This window comes from Musca domestica, unplaced genomic scaffold, assembly GCF_030504385.1.
Source record: "Musca domestica strain aabys unplaced genomic scaffold, Musca_domestica.polishedcontigs.V.1.1 1, whole genome shotgun sequence".
Taxonomy (NCBI): domain Eukaryota; kingdom Metazoa; phylum Arthropoda; class Insecta; order Diptera; family Muscidae; genus Musca; species Musca domestica.
The window spans coordinates 18705674-18723260 of NW_026712114.1; the positions used below are offsets into that span (position 1 = coordinate 18705674).

Genomic DNA, 17587 nt, shown 5'->3' on the forward strand with positions numbered 1-17587 from the left:
CACTTTAAACTTAACTAAACCAGCTAGGCAAAGTAACGTCAGAGCAAGAGAAGAAATGGACGGATGCATGCTATGCCATTGGAGTCAGTGGTAACAGCAGCAGCAGTAGCAACAACAACAAAAGCAATGGTAGCGATTGAGCCTCAATGCGAATGCGCGAATCTGTGCGAGTCAAAGAATTGGAGTTTAAAACCTATACCAGTCGAAAACGAGACTTCGACCATTGAGCACGCGAGCGTTTAACAGCGGAACTTGTCGTTAACATAGACATTTAAAAATAGTGGCGAAAGATTCAAGCATAACCATAATTGACCATTTTAATTTTTTTAAGTTAAGTTAAGATCAAAATTAAAATAAAAACTTAAAAAGACAGCTGTCATTCATTCAAAAAAAAAAAAAAAAAAGCGTTAAGAAAAAAATCAGTGATCAATAAACGAGCAATCAATACCATTAGATTTGGTTATATTGTTTTTGTTTTTTTTCTTCGCCGTGATATCGAAAATTTACAATCAAAACAAAACGCAGAGAACAATAACCCCATTCATTCAAACATACATATATGGTGGTGTTGATCGGCAACAATGGTGTTTTAAGGTCAAACTGACCTCAACATACATTCTCCCCGATGCCGAAAAAAGTTTGCCGGATTAGACAGGGCACATAGACGAGTTTTCGTATAAATCAGTGCAAATTAAGAAAAAAATTGAAAAACCCAAACATATTTATGTATGTACACATGTGTGTTTATTTATAAAAATATCCATAAATAGTTGTAAGAAAGTCTCCCCCACACACACACACCGGACAAACAACCATGAAAATCCAGCTGAGCCATCGTGACTGTTTGTTGCAGGCAACATGCGGCATGTTGCTGTTTTTAGTGGCGGTCACTTATGCAACATCACAAGCGGAAGTAAATGCCGCACAACATTTACCTCCAAAGCCATTGAAATTTGGTCAAAAGATAGTCGAAAACGAAGTTTTTCAGCCCACATCTGGAAATTTAAGAGAAAGGACAGCCATCAGTAGTACCCAAAATAATAATTTTACCTTAAACCAGAGGAGACAACAACCCACAACCCATAGAACGGGCGAAGGGATTGCATCACGAAGACCAAATGAAAGTCGCACTTCAAATCGACAAACTTCTTCAAGAAATGAACATTTCCTACCCACTGCCCTAACCCAAGCCCGTGATCAGCCAAGGCAGTCGTCGAGCAGAAGATATCAAACACAACTTGAGGAATATCTATCGCTACCAACTCAACTACCTCCTGCGGAAACGACCTCACATATTTCACGAAGACACAATGCGGGTGGCTCAAAGCAAAATGAAATTATTGTGCAACAATATGATATACCAGCAGTGCAAAAAAGCCACCATGCTGGAGTCACCCCCACCACAACGGTTCATAAGTCTGCAAACCCCTCTACAACAAGAGGTCAACAACGTTCCGCAGCACCGCCACCAGCAACAAATGCAAATCGATCACGTCTTTCCCACACAAATGTAATAGAATCAAGCATTGCCTCCACACTGCGTTCTCTCACAAATGTGGGACGACGTCAGCAATCAAAGACGTCTACAGCAACCACAACCATACAGCCTAAATCATCACGTCTTGCTGGTACACAGAAAAATTCTCAACATTCAACTGTGCCATCATCATCCGCTTCGTCTTCTCCAACCTCACGTAACTCAAATCATAGTACCTTCGTAACAAAAAGCACAGCAAGGAATAGCAACGGCAGCCCCAACCAGAGAGTATCAAATCGTCAGCATGGAACACCGCCAACATCTGAACGTAGTAATGGACGTAAAATTGTAACAACCACAGCGAGTGGACAAATTCAAAAGCAACAAAAGATAAATGCAGCTAATCATAGCAGCCGATCAAATGCTAATAGGAAAGCTCCATTGAATAGCAGCAGTACCACAGCAGTGGGCACCACAAGTAAGTTGAATTATTTAGGAATTTTCACAGTTTTTTTTTTTTTTTATAAAAAATTTCAATGTTTATTATGTTGTGTCTAAAAACAATTATTTTTATATGAAGTTGGTATGCTAATCGAAAGGGGGTATAGCACTTTTAAAGCTTTGTTTTATTTTTAAAATGTTTGATTTTGTTTTTTTAAATGTTTCATAAGAAAAAATAATAATTACTTTGTTGTTATAAATCTTTAATAGAATTTGCAAAATATTTGAGCGATTTTTTAATCTCTTAAATAGTTTTAGTCAAGCGGTGTTAAAACATCAAAAATCATTCAATAAGAACTTTTTGGCAAAGCAGTGGATTTTTTAAAGAATATATTATCTTGTTGGAAAATATAGTGGATTTCTCAATAACTACATGGGGAAGTTTATGGATATGTTAGGACCGTTTCTTCGAGCTTGAAAATGTTGGAAAAATGCCACCAAGATCAAAGGCTAGAACGAATCCACTATTTGAAATCCAATATTCATTAGAATTCAAATCAATGTTAAAATTTCCTGCGAGAAAATATCAAAATGTGTTTGGCTACAAATCTTTACTCATGTTCATATAAATTAGCATTTCGACCAGAGAGGAACTGTAAAGGTTAAATATGTACACGGTATGATATATCGATTTTTAAAGATTTCAATCGATGTTTACTAATTTGAATATTTGCTTTCCAAAAATTCATAACAATTTACACTTCACACTCATTTAAATATTCTTTAAACTATCCCAATAACTATCTATAGATCTTTACAACCAAAATTTAAAAACCTTCATTTTTTGATTAAAATTGATTCAAAGCATTCGTTAAATCTTAATGGTGTAGGGAGTTTTACTTCTAGACCATTTCCGGTCTACAACATCTACGTTTGTATGTTTGTAATTTATAGACTCCAAAATCTCACAGATTTTCCTGAAAATTTCCAAGTATACTGCAACATCGCCTGGAATGCGCGAATTCCACTTGGAACTGGGAAATTGGAGGTACCTCCCAAAAATTTAGATTTTATATGCACATATCTATTTATCGATTACAGATACAGATCCAAATTTGGAATGCGTAGGGGAATTTGGAACAAAAATAAATTTGTCAAATTATACCGAAATCGGTTATGATTTGGATATAGCTCCCATATATATTTTCGGTCGATTTCATGTATTTGATGCATTAAACACGCTGTTTACGCCACATTTCAATGAAATTTGGAATGTGTGATGGAATTTGTCTAAAAAACGTGTTTGTCAAATTATATTGAAATTGGTTCAGATTGGGATATGCTTTTCTCATGGTCAGCTGTTCCTGGCATGTTCACGCGTTCCGAGACCGATCTATTTGTTTGTTTATGCATTAATATTACGTTTTTAAATTTTTATTTTATTTTTTTAACCAACAAATATTTGTATATAAAATTTTGAATGCATATAAAATCAAAAAAGGTAGCGATGCGCACCGGGTTCAGCTAGTGCTTATATTACTTCCCGAACTAAATTTTTCTACTTAATACCAATGACATCCAATTTTGTGCTATTTGCAACTGTTGGTAAAACTTACTTTGGTATATTTATCCCATTACCGACCCTCATTTCAAATTTCAGAATTCTGGCTTTATCCGATTGACCAATACAATGGACTTAATTTTTGTACAGTAGTTCGATTTTCAAAAACCCAGACTTATCGCACCCCTAAACATCAACATCGATCTAATTGCAAATCGACCAGACTCTAGATTTAGTCGTTTAGCTTGAGTCAGTCAGTCAGGCACCCAACCATTACTCTATTTATACCCTAAACCACAAGGTGGTCAGGGTATTATGTCTTTGTGCATTTGTTTGTAACAGGCAGAAGGAAACGAGATAGACCCATAGTTCCTTTTGATAATCTGTATAAAATCACATTCTGAGTCGATTTATGCATGTCCGTCTGTCCGTCCGTCCGTCTGTCCGTCTGTCCATGTATTTTTGTAAACAAAGTACAGGTCGCATTTGTTGCCCGATCCAGATGAAATTTTGCAAAGATCTTTTGTTTGGCCCAAGGACGAACCCTATTGAAATTGGAGATAATCGGTAAAAATTTAGATATAGCTCCCATATATATCTTCGTCCGATTTGCCTTTTATTGTGCACCAAACGTGTAATATCAGCCCGAATTGTATGGAATTTTGCATATACACCCAAATTAGGCCTGAAAAAATGTATGCCAAATGTGATCGAAATCGGTTCAGATATAGCTATAGCTCCGATATATATTGTTCATCCGATTTGTTATTTTTGTCCACCGCCAAAATGCACTGCACTATGCAACAACAATATTTGGGGAAATATATCAAATACAGCTCAGAAATACATTTGCTAAATTTTATCGAGATCGGTTCAGATTTGGATATAGCTCTAATATATAACTTCGTCCGATTTACCTTTTATTGTGCACCAAGCGTCTAATATTTGACCAAATGGTATGGAATTTGGCAATTACGACCGAATTGAGTCTAGAAGCTAGTATGTGAAATTTGGTGAAGATCGGTTCAGATATAGCTTTAGCTTCCATATATATTATTCATCCGATTTGTTATATTTGTTACCCACAACCGTAATATGCACTCCGTAACAACGATATTCAGAAAAATATATCAAATAAGCTCAGAAATATCTTTGCCAAATTTTATCGAGATCGGTCCAGATTTGGATAAAGCTCCCATATATATCTTTATCCGATTTCAAATTAATTGTGCACCAAATGGGCAATACAATTCCGAATTTAAAAGATACAAATGCTTCGGCATATTTAGTGCTTTGAACTTTAAATTATAATTATAATCATATGTGGAGCTCTACTTAATTAGCAAAATGGTGTATGGTATCATAAAGTCGGCCCCGCCCGACTTTAAGACTTTCTTTACTGGTTTTTTATACCCTCCACCATACATAGTATATTAAGTTCGTCATGCCGTTTGTACCTCATCGAAATAATAATTTTAGACCTAACAAAGTATATATATTCTCGATCGGTGTAAAATTTTAAGACAGCTTAGCCCTGTCCGTCCGTCTGTTGTAATCACGCTAAATTCAAAACGAATTAAGATAGGAAGCTAAAATCTCTTTTGTCTGCAGGCAGGTCAAGTTCGAAGATGGGCCATATTGGTCCACGGTATCTTATAGCCTCCATATAACATTACCCCCGATATTCGGTATTTTGATGATTTTAGCCACATTTTTCAACGGAATCGTCTAAAATTCTACACAATGTGAGAGAAATGAACTGAGAACTAGAAGAGAATTGTCTATATAGGTTTACAATATCGTATATCCCTCATATAACGGTACCTAACGATATTCGGTATTTTGATCATTTTAGCACATTCTCAATGGAATGGTCTGAAAATCTACACCAGGAGTTCCTTCTTTACTTTACTCCCTCGAAGAGAATTGTGTATATAGGTCCACGATATCGTATAGCCCCCATACAAAGTATTTAAAGTTTGTATTTGTCTATTTATTTCGTATTTAAAGTTCGGAATTGTTTCAAATTTCGTATTAAAAGTTTGTAATGAGTACTATAAACTTGGACGAAAAATTGTCTATGTAGGTCCACGTCTTCATATAGATAACTTATAATGGCACCTCCCTTTATTCGATGTTTTAACATTTGGTCCATTTTTTACAGGAATTGCTTCAATTTTCGTATTTAAAGTTTGTAATGGGTACTACAGCCTATGACAAAAAAATTAATAACTTAGGATAATGTCTTCGTATAGCCCCCATATTTTCCGACGGTTTTTTTTTTGGAAATTTTTTAGGTCCTTTTAAAATGATGGAGGGTACTAAAAGTTCGGCCCTGCAGAATTTATCTGCTTCCTTGCTGTTTTATATAAATTTCCTTAGTTGCTTAGAAATTTTCAAGCCTTATTTCGGATTTATGAATCTGAGTTGAAATCAAAAATATTGTTTGGTTAATGTTTTATTTTTTTAATCCAACCAATGATTGCTTGTAGGGGTGCCACATTTATTTATTTAAGAAACATTCGAACAAGTTTTGTTTTGTTGTTGAACTTGAACTACATATTTTCTTTACGATAAATTAACTATTCAATTAGTAATGGTACAATAACCATGCAAGACTAATAAAACGAATGTGTGGAAATCAAGGAGAATGAAATTCGGTAGTTTGTTTTTTATAATTGAAACAGTTATTGCGATTAAAAAAATTACCAAATTATCCAGAAAAACTAAAATTTTTGAATATGAATTATTGGTCAGAAGTATGTGTCATTATATTCAATATACAGGGTGAGATGAAAAAACTGCAACCAACTTCAACTTCCGAAAGCTCTTAAAATTATTCCAGTGACAGCTCATTATATTGTTTATAAGCGTACAAAAGCATTTGGGTGAGAATTTTTCAGAAAAAAGTTATTCGTGATGGAATTCCAGCGTGATAGTGTGATTTCTTTATATTTGGCTGGAAAACCACAAGTGGAAGAGGACGGAAGAAAGCAGCAACATCAGCAGTAAGGGTTCGAAAAGTAAAGAAGCGACTTGATCGAAACCCCCGTCGCAGTGGTCGAAAAATGACTCGTGAGCTGAAAATATCGCAATATCCCATTCCGCAAATATTGAAAAATGAGCTCGGGGTAAAGCCAAACGTGACCAATTCGAACAAATCTAAAGTTATTCTATTCTTATAGCAATAAATTTTAATGCTATTTGCGACATTTTTTGCTTTCATTCAATAAAATTAAAAAAAATGTAAAAACTATGGCGTTTGGCTTTGTTGCAATTTTTTTTATCTCACCCTGTATATCTTCTCTAGACTCTACATGTTTTAATAAATCTAATTATTAATAATCGTAGGTGTCTACACCAATTTATATTAGTTGAAGAACACAATCAACTTTTTGCTTCGACTGTAATTGGATGTTTGGTGCATTATCTGCAGTAGATGTATGCACTGCGCTGGCCTACAAACGCACCGCATTAATTCTGCAACACTGAGCGAACCGCACAGAAAAGTTGTTTACCTTTAAAAGATTGCCTGCCTTTTTGCAGCTTTTAATCTCAGCACAAGAGACGACTTGGTAAGTGGTCATGAACAATGACTTATTGGCAGGCTAGCTGGTTGTTTGGCTAAATAGCTGTTGGCTTGGCTACTTCAGTTGTCTACTCCCTAACTGGCTTCGACGATGTGGAAATGAGGTCTATGGTGAGCCACAAAGCCAAGATCAAATTGCCCAGAACAAATATGAGAAAATTATTGGTTAGGTCAGTAGTGAGTGAGTGAGTCGATAGATGCAAAACAAAAAAAAAAACTACTGCAAACTATGAAAATTGTGGTGTTAAGATTTTTTAATTACCACATGAACAGAAACATTGTATGAACAGGTTGTTGTGGCATTTTTTCTGCAGTTTCGATACATATTTAATTAGACAAAAATGTAAATAACATTGACCTAACTTTCGTTTTTTATTTATTTTATTCTACATTGCAGAGTTTTCGAGACCATAATTAAAATTTAGCAAATATTTAAGTAAAAGTATAAAATATTTTTGCGAATACACTCAAGGAAAAAAGTTAGTAAAATAACGTTGATGTTATATATATTTAATTACTTCGTTAAAAAATAATACAAAAAATCCTTTTTGAAAACTCATCACTGGAAAATTTTTGACCTTGTAATTGTTATATTTTTTTTTCTATCCATTTTATAAAAAAAAATAGTATATTACTTAATCCATATCTACATGAATGTAAAATACACTTAATCCAAATTGTAATACAGTTATCAACAATTGAATTAATAGAACGTAAAATTAATTAGGCCTTTCATAAATGCAAGTAAACCCACATCCATTAACTTGAAATTGCAAACTCTTCGAATGGTGTTGCAATGTCCGTCCGTCTGTTGCAACAACATTGTCTGTTTCGATGTTTTTGTATTGTGGAAATAGTGCAAGCGGCGGTATGCGTGTTAACAAAATGATGGCATAAAAATATTATTTATTTTTTTTAATGAATTGTATAAACACTGGTTTGCAATTCCATTCAATTGAAATGTTTTCAATGAAATTTGGGTGATTTGCGATTTTTGTTGGCATTGAAGAGGAGTGAGAAATGTCATTTTGATTTCCGATATGTTTCTTCAAACAAAAGGTTGTTAGGGGATGTTATTTTTATACCTCCCAATAGCTCCATCCTCTATAAAAAATTACACTTCAAATTTTTTCAAAAATATATATTAGCTGTATTTCGAGCGCAATATTCAGTTTAAAAGCATTGTTTTCATTTAGGATTATATTCCGGTTGTATGGTTCGAAGTTTCCTTTTATTGTGATATTGTAATTAAATACTAGGTGAAAATAAATTAATTTTCACATTTTGAGTAAAATTTTTCTTTTTAAAGTTATCACCATGAGTCTAATGTTTGGTATATTTCGAATCATATGAAAAAATCCAAAATTGTGATATATCAAAATCTGTAAGGACTTTTAAAAGCAATTTCGAAATCAGAATCTAAATTACAGTTTCGAATATAAATCAAGTAAAAAAACATTAATTTCGCCTGGGCCGAACTTTTAAAACTCTCCACCTTAGGGTTAAAGAAACATTAGAACCCATTATGACCCACAAATACCAATTTTTAGACATATTCATTGGGAAATGTGGCAAAAATAGTAAAGATACCAAAAATCAAGAGTTACCGTTTTAAGGGGGCCCATACATACAATATTTCACCACACGAACTAGGACCCATTATGACCTACAAATACCATATTTCCGTGAAAAATGTGGCACAAATCATCAAAATACTGAATATCTGGAGGTACCGAAACGTGGACCTATATATGCAATGTTTCGCAACCAGAGTTAGAACCCATTATGACCCACAAATATCAATTTTTAGACAAATCCGTGAAAAAATGTGGCAAAAATCATCAAAGTACCAAAAATTGGGAGGTACCGTTATATGGGGGCTATACCAAAACATGGACCCATACGTACAATATTTCGCCACACGAATTCGGACCTATTATGACCCACAAATACAAATTTTCAGACAAATCCTTGTGGCAAAAATCATCAAAATATTTGGTCCAAATTAGGTACATCCTAATATTATTATCAAACTAAGATCGAGTTCAAAGATGGGCAATATTCGTGCAGTCCTTCTGGAATTTTTCTCACAAAGGTCAAATTTTCAAAAAAAAAAAACCCTCATATAAAGATAAAGGATCATCGGATTTTGTTAAAACTTTGAGGATTCTAATATTTGCACTAGCACTTCTTCTATTATATATATGAGAGCTATATTATATCTGAACAGATTTACAAAAATTCATAAACCTAGTTAATTCCTTATACTCTATGTCAAATTAATTAAAATTGTGTACCAAATTTAGTACCATTTTGTGCGATTGGTACACTTAAGTACGTTTTTCCAAAACAAGCTAATTGCCAACAGTGATTCTAGATTTTATCTCTATCATGTTACTTCGTTAGTAATTTTTAGTATCTTCCGCTCATTTAAAGATCCTATTTTCTTAAAAACAATTCAATACACCTATGCTATACTCCACAAGTGACCTCTTATTCATATCATAATTCTAACCCTATTCGTTTCCCCAATACATACATGTGGTAAGATATTTATTTCCTTTTTTTTCTACTTTCTCAGCCCTTTTTGGTTCGAAATTTCAAAATAATATTCATTATTTTTTTTCGTAAAGTTTTAGTAAGAATTCATATAAAGCCTTTCCGAACATGATCAAAAAATCGACACGCAACGATAAGAGATTTAGCTCTTTCTTAAACGTAACTTTTTGCACATTTCTCTCCCATCTAGTACAAATTTCTAAAACCCCAGACTTATCTTCCCCCAAACAAGCAAATTTTCAAGATTGTAGATTCAGTCGTTTCTCCTGGGCGTTGATGAATCACTCAGTCACTCACTCATCACTCTACACTTATATATATGGTTTATTATTCAGATTTCATATTTGCAGAAGATATTTAGGAAGTCTTAGGGAACCCGTTCTTAATATTTATGGAGAAAAGTTAAAGTAGATTAATTTGATATAAGATGTAAAACTGTCTTTTACATAAAGAACAACGTGCAATTGGTCGAAAATAGTACTCATATATCAGTACCTACCACTTTAAGTACCACTTTTCCTCTAAAGTAGTTGTAATGTGGCTTTTCAGGGTCTCAGAGCAGCCTATACATCCCTAAAAATGTTCAGAGTCGGTCCAAAAAGTTGAGTTTGGTATAGCCCCCATTAGCGGTACCTCTTTATATTCAATATTTCAAGGCATTGTAAAACCAATTGTCAAACTTTTTTCCCATGATGGAGATTCATTAAAAATTCCTTATTGTCTACTAATCATAAAAATAGTCTTAATACCTCAGTTTTACAAATTTTGAAAGTACCCCAAAGTTATTGTTAATTTAATTTTTCGTGACAAACCATTGTCATCTTGCACACATCAAGATGCTAATAAATATTTCAATGATCTGCTTTACTATTTGTCAATATTCATTTGTATGCAATTAAAAGTTTAATTGAAATGACCGAGCATAGATGGCTTTGTTATAATACACATGCACATAGATACAAAAATTTAACATATAATTACCATATTTATGACGCTTTCGTGTCAACTCTCTTGAACTTGAAATATGTTAATTTAATGCCTATTACTGTTCCATTTATTAGAGATTTTTATTAATGCCAGTTTTAAGCTGAAACCCCAATGCCTTGACAGCTCTGTCCGAAATTGTAATAGTTTATCGTTGATTTAGTGATTATAATACCAAAAACAACATTTTGAAATGAATGACTAATATGAGAGCCAAATGTTACCTTCTGTGTTAACTTTTTGGTCATTAGTTTCATTAATATTCGCAAACAATGTTAATGATCATCTATAATGATCATAACCTAAGGTGAAGGTATGGAGTGAATGGAATGTTCTCACTTCTAAGTTTGGGAAAAATAATTATGAAAGATACCTGCCTTTCTTACTATTTGTTGTTTTATTTGTTGTCAGATACACTTTTCTGTTTCTAACCAGTAAAGAAAGTCTTAAAGTCGGGCGGGCCGACTTTATGTTACCCTACACCACTTTGCTAATTTAGTAGAGTTCCGAATAATAATTAAAAGTTTTTATGAAAGAATTCAATCATACACGCTATGATTATAATTATAATTTAAAGTTCAAAAGACTAAATATACCGAAGCATTTGCATCTTTTGAATTCGAACTTGTATTGCCTATTTGGTGCACAATTAATTTGAAATCGGGTAAAGATATTTATGGGAGCTATATCCAAATCGGAACCGATCTCGATAAATTTTGGCAAATATATTTCTGAGCTGAATTTTATATATTTTCCTGAATATCGTTGTTACGGAGTGCATATTACGGCTGTATGTGACAAATATAACAAATCGGATGAACAGTATATATGGAAGCTATAGCTATATCTGAACCGATCTTCACCAAATTTGACATACTATCTTCTCGATTAAATTCGGTTATTGCCAAATTCCATCCCATTTGGGCAAATATTAGACGTCTGGTGCATAAAAGATAAATCGGACGAAGTTATATATGGGAGCTATATCCAAATCTAAACCGATCTCGATAAAATTTAGCAAAGGTATTTCTGAGATGTATTTGATATATTTTCCCAAATATTGTTGTTATAGAGTGCATATTACGGCTGCGGAGGAAAAAAATAACAAATCGGATGAATAATATATATGGGAGCTATAGCTATATCCGAAACGATCTTAACCAAATTTGACATACTAGCTTCTAGACTCAATTCGGTCGTAAGTTCCAAATTCCATCCCATTTGGGCAAGAATTAGACGTTTGGCGCACAATAAAAAATAAATCGGACGAAGTTATATATGGGAGCTATATCTAAATCTAAACCGATCTCGATCAAATATGGCATACTTATGTTCAGGCCTAATTTGGTTGTATGTGCAAAATTCCATACTATTCGGCCTAATGTTACACGTTTGGTGTACAATAAAAGGAAAATCGGACGAAGATATATATGGGAGCTATATCTAAATTTTGACCGATTATCCAATTTCAATATGGTTCGTCCTTGGGCCAAACAAATGATTTATGCAAAATTTCATCTGGATCGGACAATAAATGCGAACTGTACCTTGCTTACAAAAATACATGGACAGACGGACGGACATGCATAAATCGACTCAGAATGTGATTCTATGCAGATCATCAAAAGGAACTATGGATCTATCTCCGTCCTTTTGCCTGTGGCAAACAAATGTACAAAGACATAATACCCTGACCACCTTGTGGTGTATGGTATAAAATGTACATCTCTTTCATAGCAACCATATACAAATTACCAACAGTGTAGGTGTAAATATGATAGAATTACAACGACTTGAATGTTAACAATACAGTGCGACTATTGTGTAATGAAATCTGATACGTAATTGCTGGAAAACCCAAACAATAAAACAGTTACATATTTGACATTCTATTGTTAAGATTTTCGTAGTTTGTTTTTTTTTCTTTTCAAAAATCATTAATATACGTGCATTGGGGTTACGCATAGTGTTTCGTATCCAAATTGCATCAGTTCTCCATCCATCCATCAGTCGCAAAATGAGTAGACAAACTCAAGTAATGCTTACTTACCATTCATTGTCTTTTACTCTCCCACCTGCCAGCCGGCATGGCTGGTGTAAAAATTCAGCGGTAATAAAGTTACATGTCTCTGTGTAAAGTAACGTAATTATTTTATATAAAGGAATTAAGAAACATTATTATTTTAAACAATAAAAAACTTATTTGGACAGTAGTGGGATAATTTCAATCAAGTTAATGGATTTTTAAGTTTATTTCTTTATAACAGATTTTGAAGATTGTTATGTAAATTATTCGATTTAAAGGAAAGACTATATTTAGGTTGAACAACTTCTAAAAGATAAACTATTAAATACTTTTTTAGCGCTAAACAAACATTTTCACGCTTGATCTTAAACAATATTAGATGAAGTGTAAAAATGGAATATATCGGTCCACCCATTCTGTTACCCCATCATAATCAATAGTCATGTAAGATGGAAATAGTCGTTTTTTGTACAAACATTTTTTAGAAATCCTGGAATAATCTTTCAACAGTATTACTTAAAAATTCACTAGAGTAGCCTAATAATCCCTAAAAAAAATATACAAAATTATTTGTCATAAAATTCTACTGGTACTAAAAGGTCTAAATCTTACCTAAAAGCAAGGAATTCAGAAATGTTCAAACACATTTGTGGAAAAATCTGTAACAAAACATAATAAGATGACGTCAAAGGCAAAAATATGTTCACAAAAAAAAAAAGTGAATATTCCCCAAATTTTTATAAATTTTTCCCTCAGAAAATGCGTTTTAGGTGGAGTGTATCAAAAGAAAAACCAGTAAGGAAAAGTCAAATGTCGGTCGGGGCTGACTATATGATACCCTACACCACAATACATATTTAGTAGAGCTCCCGTAACAAAAGAATTTATTTTAAATATATCATACCACCTATCAACATTTGGCTTTAGAGCAGTTTTAGCTTGCTGTAGAGTGCATGATATCACTTGGAGAAGGTTTATATAAAATATATATATACATATATCGGAGCTGAGTTGTTCAAAATACAAACGTACGTCCCGAAATTCACTCTATTTGGGATGATATTAGCCACTACTTGCACAATAACCTTGAAATCGGATTAAGGATATATCCAAATCTAAGCCTTTCTCCATAAAATTTGTTAAAGGTATTTCCGAGCCTTATAAGATGTCTGGTACCAAATATCATTGTTGTCGAATGCATATTACGGATGTGAGGATGAAATAATGTATGGGAGCTATAGCTATATTTTAACCGATTTTCTCCAAATTCGATGTACTTGCTTCTGGACTGAATTCGGTCGGATGTACCAAAATTTAGGACTTTTGGAATAATATTCGCCATTTGGTGCACAATACAATTGAAATAGGTTGGATATATATTCAAATCTGAACCGATCTTGATAAAATTTGGCAGAGGTATTTCTGGGGTGTATCTGATAACTTGTACCAAATATCATTGTTGTCGAATGCATATTACGAATGTTAGGGACTTAAACACCAAATCAGATGAAACATACATATGTGAGCTATACCTATATATGAACTCATTTTAACCTAATTTAATATATTTGCTTCTAGACTGAATTTACTTGCTTCTAGACTGACTCGGATATGCTAAAATTCAGGTCATTTGGACTGATATTTGCTAGCAACCCGAATCGGTTGAGGATATATATGGGAGCTATATCCAAATCTGAACGGATCTTGACAATATTTGATAACTTATTTCAGAGCTGTATCTGATATCTGGTACCAAAGATCATTGTTTTGGAATCGTACCAAATCGGATAAAACATATATATGGGAGCTAAAGCTATATCTGAAACGATTTACACCAAATTTGAAGTACTGGTTTATAGGATGAATTCAGTCGTAATTGCCATTCGGGCTGATTTTAGACATTAAGTGCACAACAAACCTTATTTTGGATAAAGACATATATATGGGAGCTATATTTTAATCTGATCCGATCTCGACAGAATTTGACGGAGGTATTTTCGAGTAGTATCTGATATCCGGTACCAAATATCATTCTTCTGGAGTGAATATTGCACATTTGAGGGACTTAAGATCCCAAATCGGATGAAATTTTAACCGATTTTCACCAATTTCAATAGGGTTCGTCCTTGGGTCAAGCAAATCTTGTTTGTAAAATTTCATCTCAATCGGATATTAAATGAGACCTGCATTATGTGCTCAAAAATACGTGGACGGACGGACTGATATGCATAAGTCGATTCAGAAAGTGATTCTATCTTCATAGTGATTCTATCTTCAAAAGTAACTATAATACCCAAAGACATAATACCCTTGTGGTGTTCGGTTACCCCACTTTTTGGTATAGGTGAATCCCGGGGAATAGGTAAACACCGATTTCAAGTATTTTTACAATTTATATTTTTCACTAAAATTCGCCAAATGTCGGTATTTTGAGTTGATATTATACAGAAATCCTACAAAAAATCAATATAAGTCCACGAATTATATGTGATTGATTGTATACTACTCTGTAAAATTTCAGTATAGGTCCATATTTCGGACTAATATTTCCCATAAATATGATCCTCCAGATGTATGTTATTTGGAGGGTCTTGGCCATTTCCATTTCTTCCGGAGTATACATTTCGATAAGCCTCTTAAAAGCGATACAACCCAAGTTCACGTTCCCTACCTATTTTGAATGGTATGGTAAAAGTACTTGACCAGAAGAGCAGTATTCCTAAAATAGATTTGAATTCGAATACCAATTTTTAATGTCGTGATCGTTTCTAAATATGGGTATATGTTTGGAGTCCTTTATATAATTCTTATATGAACTATTCTCCGTCGGAATCGTTTTTTGCTTCTACACCCTAAGAAAACAAAATACAAATTTCAAACCAAATCGTTTGGAAAAAATCAAGGTGTATACATCAGCTACAACAACTAACATTTTACAAAAACAACATTGTTGTTATAGGAAGTATAAAGTCGTTCTGGTAATTAATTCGGATAGGAGAATAAAAACAAATACGTAATAACAAAACATTTTGTTTAATAAAATATTGTCGACAAAGAGATTCTGAAAATATACATTTTTTTGGCGATAGTTTTTCTAAAGGGTGTGCAATTATTGTACTTCTGTTTTTTGGCCACTGTTAAAGTAATATCTGAAACCGTTTTATATTTTTCACTGACTAATTCATGTCTTTTTCTGCAATTCCAGCTCCAAGAGGCGGCCTTTTCTCTCTACCCAATGAATACAATATTTTCTCACCGGAATTTTGGAGTTTCCTCAATCCTACAACTCGAGCCACACATCGCCCAACATCCTCAGCAAGAACTGCTCCCTCGAGTACCAAAAAACCACCCAAGAAGTACATACCACCCCAACAAAGCTCGGGAAAAGAAGAAAAACTAAAAATTAAACCAACATATCCAACAACAACAACAATACAAACAACCACAAAATCGATTCCCGAAACTACCATCAATGTGACACCCACATCCACGCGTAAAGATGAAGGTCCTTTTCGCATAGCTTTACCTACCTTCAATATTCTTGGCGCAAGAAAAGAATCAAATTCCGAAACAGACAAAGACAAACGCAATGTCGAAGACAGCAGTAGCGCCGACCTGCGAGCCAAATTCAATTGCCCCCGCGAGAGTGAGGTACGCTTTCAATTATTTCCAAAAATTTGCAAAATAGATGACGACTGTGCCGTCTGGAATCGTGGCGAAATATGCTGTGAAATATTCGGTGCCAAGAGTTGTGTATCCGGTATACCCAAACCCCTGGAAGAGACACCGCATTCACGTAAGTTGGTGAATGAGTTAAGTGCCCTGATCAAGTCTCTAATTGAAAACCATTAAACGATTTAATTAAAGCAATACTGGGTCTGATACCGCGCAAGTGTCCCGACCGGCCGCTGGCGGAATTATGGTGGGAGGTGAAGGAATGTGAAACAGATATGGATTGTTGGCCACGTGTGTGTTGTCCAGATGGCAGGAGACGCTATTGTCGTACATCGCAGCCGGAGTTGAATACGGTGCCGGTACCGGTGCAGAGGTCTTTCAATTATTGTGAGTATAAAGGAAGCTAAGGTTTTCCAATGGGGAAGTCAAGTGCGATTTGACCCGTTGTGTATTGTTTCTGGAGAATGAAGGAAGAAAAAAAATAAGGAAACAGTAATAATTTTAACCTGTTATTGCAGTGACTGAATATTTGGAATGTACCGCTCCACCACCACCCATATTCGATTTGCATCCAAAAGCGTGTACTTCAACGCTGGACTGTTTCCCGAATGTCTGCTGCCAAGAAGCTGGGCTGCGTCACTGTAGACCACCGAAAAAATCTGTTCTCACCATGCTGGCCAATGTCTTCAATGTCGACTTAGTTAAACGTCTAACACAAAATATTGTTATTAAATAATATGGCTGTGTAATATACTCCTAATATTTAATTTAAATATTTCATACATATGTGGAAAGACCCATATAGACTTATAAGCTCCTATCGTTTCAACTACTTAGTTTTCTTGAGTGTATCCATAAAAAAAGCGTCACTACTCATATTTTCTTTATTTTGTTAGTCTTCGACGACACTCTTTTTTGTTTGTAAATATTTATTGTTCAATCTTCTTTTGTTGTAGTACGCCTTATCTTGCCCATTATTATTGTTACTATTATTCTTTTTCTATTACGTTGTAGTTTTTTTTCTTGTATATAGTTAGAGTTTTAGTGATACAAGTTTTTGATGAACAATCTTTGTTATTGTAATTGTAAGACATTTTTATTTGTAAAAAAATACATTTCATAATTCATTACGTTTTCTTTTACTGTTATTGATTATAGAATAAAAAATAAATTAAATATATTCTAAAATTATTATAAACAAGTTAAAAAGTATCAGTTGGTTTTGCCGACAGATGTATACTCTCAGTCAATTTTAGATTATTTAAGTATATTTTG

The 17587-nt window shown here is 33.8% G+C and overlaps 1 protein-coding gene across 1 annotated transcript; it reads left to right on the forward strand.

The window, feature by feature from the left end:
• The first annotated feature begins 107 nt into the window (after window positions 1-107).
• Window positions 108-17401, forward strand: LOC101895379 (mucin-5AC). The gene is made up of 4 exons (XM_005185359.4): window positions 108-1955; window positions 15843-16433; window positions 16505-16699; window positions 16831-17401. Exons 1-4 carry the CDS (start codon window positions 815-817, stop codon window positions 17046-17048), a joined length of 2145 nt encoding a protein of 714 aa, XP_005185416.2. The 5' UTR covers window positions 108-814; the 3' UTR covers window positions 17049-17401.
• Window positions 17402-17587: the final 186 nt, after the last annotated feature.

What these genes read in the sequence shown, in the direction of transcription:
- LOC101895379 (XM_005185359.4), top strand. Translation starts at nt 815, where the DNA reads ATGAAAATCCAGCTGAGCCATCGTGACTGTTTGTTGCAGGCAACATGC. An exon ending in CACAGCAGTGGGCACCACAA is followed by an intron (nt 1,956 to 15,842) that starts GTAAGTTGAATT and finishes CTGCAATTCCAG; the next exon opens with CTCCAAGAGGCGGCCTTTTC. An exon ending in GGAAGAGACACCGCATTCAC is followed by an intron (nt 16,434 to 16,504) that starts GTAAGTTGGTGA and finishes ATTTAATTAAAG; the next exon opens with CAATACTGGGTCTGATACCG.